At 42.5% G+C, this 6,069-nt stretch overlaps 1 protein-coding gene across 4 annotated transcripts; it reads left to right on the top strand.

Annotated features, from left to right (window-relative positions):
- Positions 1-1,244: 1,244 nt before the first annotated feature.
- On the top strand, positions 1,245-4,652 carry LOC308153529 (uncharacterized protein; the record flags this gene model as incomplete). Of its 4 annotated transcripts, none has more annotated exons than XM_080526700.1 (2): positions 1,245-1,542; positions 2,767-4,652. In XM_080526700.1, the coding sequence occupies 2 exons, from the start codon at positions 1,245-1,247 to the stop codon at positions 4,650-4,652; spliced, it is 2,184 nt and encodes a 727-aa protein (XP_080382826.1). The 4 variants fall into 4 exon arrangements, with proteins under 4 accessions (XP_080382826.1, XP_080382823.1, XP_080382824.1 ...); XM_080526697.1 differs by having other exon boundaries at positions 2,704-4,652; XM_080526698.1 differs by having other exon boundaries at positions 1,245-1,551; positions 2,740-4,652.
- Positions 4,653-6,069: the final 1,417 nt, after the last annotated feature.

The following is a 6,069-nucleotide window of genomic DNA, read 5'->3' as shown; positions in this document are numbered from 1 at the left end:
TTCTCATAACATTCATGTTGATCCATGTAAGCTGGATATTCATAAACTTGACACACTTTGATACTGGTTTTTTTCTGGTTTTTTCCCGCTCAATCGTCTTACTTTTCTGAAAATGAAATCTGTTAAACAATTTAGCAAGTTTAGAAACCTAATATTCAACAACATATTTTGATTCATTTGCATCAGTTTAATTCTCCAGCATGGTGAATTGGCTGAAATCAAAAGAGAAAAGAAGTGGTGTGGTTTGTGCTGTCCCCCTCACTACCCTTACTTACAAATTGAAACATGAACCAGTTGTTCAACTAAATGTTTCACCAACACTTTAATCACTCCTACACTCATGTTAGTGGGCTAGGCCTACTGTCTCAGAAACAATTGCAGTGTTATGTTCGAAGTGAAGAGCTGGATGAATTTTAGGTCCAGGTTTTGCACATGCTCTTCTCATTGATGAACCAGGACCAGAAATCCCCACAAGGTCCCCTCTCAGACCTGATTGGTCTACTAGAGTCAGACATCTCTCTCTCTCTCTCTCTCTCTCTCTCTCTCTCTCTCTCTCTCTCTCTCTCTCTCTCTCTCTCTCTCTCTCTCTCTCTCTCTCTCTCCCCCCACCCAGTAACTAAAAACCCTACCTCTAAATATTAGTGCTTTGGATTCAATGCCAAAAATGTCTGACCATGAAAATTGGCCTGACTGCCCATGCTGACAGATGTATAACAAAAGTTTAAAGTTTAAATCCATGTAATTGATGTTGTCAGAAGTATGTATTATCTGTTCTACAAAAATATTACTTTCAATGATTGAGTCAAAGTACGGAGACAATCTGTGTGTCCCTCAAGGTGTATAGCACAGTACAGTGTCATACATTTGTATCCAATGCAAAATGGGTGTTCATAACACATAACATTTTGGTTGAAATAAGGCTGAAAATATAACTAACTACCTGTAACATACTTGAATAAAATATCTAGACATTGTCATTACCCATTCAAACCTAATTCATAATCTTTTAGCTCCCATTAATCCACATACAAAGTTAGGCACAGCACCTACAGTTGACAATTAAATTGTCTGATTAACCAAGACTTGTCAATAGAATCTTTATTGATCTTTTGCATGGAATTCCTCTGTTTCACTCGTTTTATTGTCATGAGATTAGAAAACTTTGAGTTACAGTATGTATACCCCCATTTTCTTCTTTCTTTCTCTCCTTCTCCCCCCTCTCTCTCTCTCTCTCTCTACAGGACATGGCAATGCCCCTCCCCTGCGCTCACCTTTTGCTGGTCGTGCTCCAGCTGTGTCTACTATGCCATGTCCATGGGGGGGCATATTACGGTCACAAGCAGCATCCTCAGCACCACCAGCCTCTGCCACAGTTACCTCATATGCCCTTGGGTAACGATGGATTGCCCCAACAGTATTTGGGAAAGGAGATGCCACATATGCCATATGGCAAAGAAATCCCAATGATGCCACAGTATGGGAAAGAGCTTCCACAGTTGCCATTGCACATGGGAAAAGAGAGGCCACCCAATGGGGGAAAAGGTGAGTTTGGTGCATTGGATAGTGATTCATTGGTGAATGAATTATAAATTGTAAATTAAATGTTCTTGTGGAGAATGTGTGATAGCTGAAACAATATTGGTTTTAAAAAAAGTTTACAAGTGTTAGACAGTATTTTCTTTTCTATTTTCATGCAAATTGAGTCATTGCCGTGGCCATGTACAGTACAGTACACTAATCATGGGAGACAAGCTACTGCAGGGCTTACATGGAGCGGTTACCCTCTCGCACGTATTTCAGTGCCATTCAAAACACCTCACAACTGCTTTCATTCCTAGTTGCCAAAGCAAATGTTATCTCTGCTTGCATCTGACGGTAATCATATCCTGGACAAAGCTTCTAAAAGCAATCATCTATACATTCTTGACAAAGCACATAATGTGAAGTGAAATTGGTCTACTGCATATTGTAAGCAAGACAGTTTATACAGCCATGGTGATGATCACCTGATCACACCTGACAATTATATATATATTTTTAAATGTCGGCCTGTATTATCTACAATTATATCATATATCTTACATTTTATAAAACATTTATCAAAATATTACTCATTTTTCAGAAAATGTTACTGTTTGAGAAAAAGGAATTGTGTACTACCACTTGGGTTGAAGTTGAAAGAGCCCTTTTAATTCAATAAATTGAGTATAAAGTAATTTGGCCCAAGTCTGCACTAGGTATCATTTATGAGAGGATGCAATCAGCTTATCCCCAGAGTGTTGGTAAATATCAACATGATCATAATGACAAAATGCATCAATGGAGGATTTATTTACCACTAGCATGAGTTTTTTTTTAAAATATTATTGTATGCATCTTAGTATGAATCTGTTATGTTATAATTAGTCAAGTCAGCAAATCATTTCTAGTATAGAAGACGTATAGTCCTACTTACAAAGCAAATGATCAGGTTTAAGGATTGGATTTCTGACAAATGTATAAACCATTTATAGGGACTACAAAGATGGTTCATAAATAATTTATGAGTAAATTAAAAACATGTTTTTTTTCCTGGATCATCAATGTAGGACTCATTGATGAGATCATGAGGGATCATGATGACTTCATGAAGTTTTAAAAGTGGTGATTAATTTAAAGTGGGGTCACGTTTACTGTTTTTGTAATTCATGTTGTAATCCACAGGTGAAATTTATCCCAGAGGTGGCAAAGGCCCTGTAGGTCCTCGAGAAGGGGGTGTTCCCTCAGGTGGTCCTGAGGGACTACCAGGAGCCCAGGGGCCACCAGGACCCCAGGGGCCACCAGGGATGCCAGGCCATGGAATGCCAGGGTCCCACGGAAAACCAGGCCCCCCTGGTCCGCAAGGTTATCCCGGAATAGGGAAACCGGGAATGCCTGGAATGCCAGGAAAACCTGGAGGACCAGGTTTGCCAGGCCCAAAAGGTGAGTTGGGTCCTGGTGGTGGTGAGGGACCAATAGGGATGCCAGGGCCTCCAGGTCTTCCAGGGCCCCCAGGGTTGCCAGGGATTGGTAAACCAGGCGGTCAGGGATTGCCAGGGCAGCCTGGTCCCCGGGGAGAGCCAGGTCACAAAGGTCCACCTGGCTTCCCTGGCCTTCCTGGGCCTAAGGGGGATAAAGGATTAGGTCTGCCAGGATTGCCCGGCTTGAAAGGACCTGCAGGACCACCAGGACCCCACGGTCAAGGGGGCCTTCCAGGAGTTGGAAAACCAGGTCTGAATGGACTGCCCGGAGTCCCTGGGGGACGAGGAAAACCAGGCCCCTCTGGAGAACCAGGACTAGCAGGGCCACCAGGTGAAGGAGGTCAACCAGGACCACCTGGCCTACCAGGTATTGGCAAGCCTGGGCAAGATGGTTTGCCAGGACAACCAGGGTTCCCAGGTGGGAAAGGGGAACCAGGCCCACCAGGTTTACCAGGAGGTCCAGGCTTACCTGGTTATGGCAAGCCAGGATATCCTGGGCCAAAAGGTGACAAAGGACATGGTGGTTTGCCTGGACTACCAGGCCCAAAAGGTGACAAAGGTCATGGAGGTCTTCCAGGAATGATAGGCGCTCCAGGACCCAATGGGCCACCAGGCCTGCCAGGACCCATGGGACCACCCGGAGGTCTGGGTTTCCCTGGCCCGAAAGGAGAGGGTGGAGCTGGAGGGCCAAAAGGGCCACCAGGTCCTAAAGGTGAGCCAGGTCCTTCGGGGCTTCCAGGACAGTCAGGATATCCAGGAGAAGGTGGCCAACCAGGGCCTAGAGGTTTACCAGGGCCCCTGGGTCCAAAGGGGGACAATGGACACAAAGGTTTGCCAGGCCTCCCTGGTGCTCCTGGATTGCCTGGTCCAAGGGCTGAAGGTGGACAGCCTGGAGAAAAAGGTTACCAGGGACCCAAGGGAATCCCAGGAATTACAGGTCCAGGTGGGCCACTTGGTCCTCCAGGACTTCCAGGATCAAAAGGTGAGCTTGGTCCACCAGGAAAACCTGGCTACCCTGGTGAAGGGAAACCAGGGATTCCAGGTCAATTAGGTCCCCAGGGGAAACATGGCAGTGGTGGGCCACCTGGTCAACCTGGACTACCAGGACAACCCGGCCTTCCTGGCCCACCTGGGGCCCCTGCCCAACCACCAGGTCTTGGACAAATCCTCCCTGAAGTAGGTCCTGGTCTGAACAACCTCAAACCAGGCGGATACAAGAAAACAAAGCATGGAGGTGATTTTGGGGGCAATGGCCTGGAGATGCCTGCATTTACTGCCCAGCTCACCACTCCCTTCCCCCCTGTTGGCTCTCCTGTTGTCTTTGACAAGCTTTTACACAATGGCAATCAAGACTACAACCCCCAAACTGGTGTCTTCACCTGTAGCATACCAGGAATCTATTACTTTGCTTATCATGTCCACTGCAAAGGAGCTAATGTGTGGGTGGCACTGATGAGGAACAATGAACCAGTGATGTACACATATGATGAGTACAAAAAGAACTTCCTGGATCAGGCATCAGGGAGTGCTGTCTTCCCGTTACAACAAGGAGACACTGTCTATGTACAGCTTCCATCTGACCAGGCAGCAGGACTTTATGCTGGTCAATATGTCCACTCATCTTTCTCTGGATATTTATTGTACCCAATGTAGAAAAATAAGAAAACACACACACACACACACACACACACCACTCACGACATAACTGTTTTATCAATTTAAAGATGTTGAACCAAGCAGTGACATTACAATGGTGAAAAACGACTAACTACTACTAGGCTCAGATGTATTGATGAATAGGTATGTGTAATGGTAAAGCTGGTTTTATGCATTTGTATAGCAAATGGTGCTATATTTCACATGGCTGAAAATAACACTGTGTCACAATGTATACAACCCTGAAATGAATTTGAAGTGCCCAAAGAGCGAAAATAAGGAACAGGGAAGTAATTGAAATGTCTCTATAGAGATATTCTGATAATGAAATTACCCTTTCTGTTGGTTATAATCAGAAGAAATGTAAATCATCAAAAATAAGACAATGTCTCAATCCCTATTGTAGCAGAGCAGTGTCCATCTCCCATGGAGCAGTTGACAGACTGTATATTTTATAATAAATTACATTTAAAAACACAGTGTTTCTGCAAGAAAACATGGTCGCTGATAAGATATGATGTTACTGTGCAAAAGATATTACATTGAAAACAATGTGTTTATATACGTAGTAAAGATGATCATGTAAGGGTGCTATATTTCAATTCATTACACCATATTGTACTCATTGTAAGCCATTTTTGTATTTTCTACTTCATAGCAGATTATGTTACATGGTCTCTGTATATTAGTACTCATAGCATTCCAACTGCTCACTAGACTTGACTAACCATTAGGGGTGTCAGCCACTAGGACAACAGCTAACCATTTAACACAACTTTCATTAGTTTTTAGGTAAGGTGACGTCAACACAGCAGTAATATTATCTTGCAACATAAGACCTATTACCATCAATCATATACATTTTGTACCCAATAACTTTACGGTATCTGAACATTTGACATGCAAATGTCGCTATCTCAAACCAGTTTATACTTTTCTTTTGGCACATAAGTAACACTGTTAAAAGAGCTCGCTGGTGACATAATTGATCATGGTTTTACTCTGAATTGTTCCCCTGTAACAACTATGACTTGTTTATTTTCTTCATGTGACATTTTTTTTTATTATATATTTTTTAATCATCATATTGGTAATATTAATTGTTCCAGATTATGTAGCATTATCTATCGTTGTTATTTATTTAAAGCATTTGGAAATGTAACTTTTCATTTTTTTAACGTTTCATTTTGCGAAACATCTAAAACAATTAAATTCATACAATATCAGAGTGAAGACATGAATTCTGGTTATCAATATTATCTTTCTCTGGTAAAGTTAGTTTATTGCCCAAGTGTTTTGCGAAATGTGAGCATTTGGAGGGTGGTATGGTCTACATTTTTAAAACTATACTTTGCGAATTCAGTTGAAAAATAATGCTAACTATTTGTCAGTATTCCTCTCTGTAATTTATTTG

Source organism: Nansenia antarctica (genome assembly GCF_963989245.1).
Source record: "Nansenia antarctica genome assembly, chromosome: 3".
Lineage (NCBI taxonomy): Eukaryota > Metazoa > Chordata > Actinopteri > Argentiniformes > Microstomatidae > Nansenia > Nansenia antarctica.
This window is presented reverse-complemented; position numbering and strand designations above follow the sequence as displayed.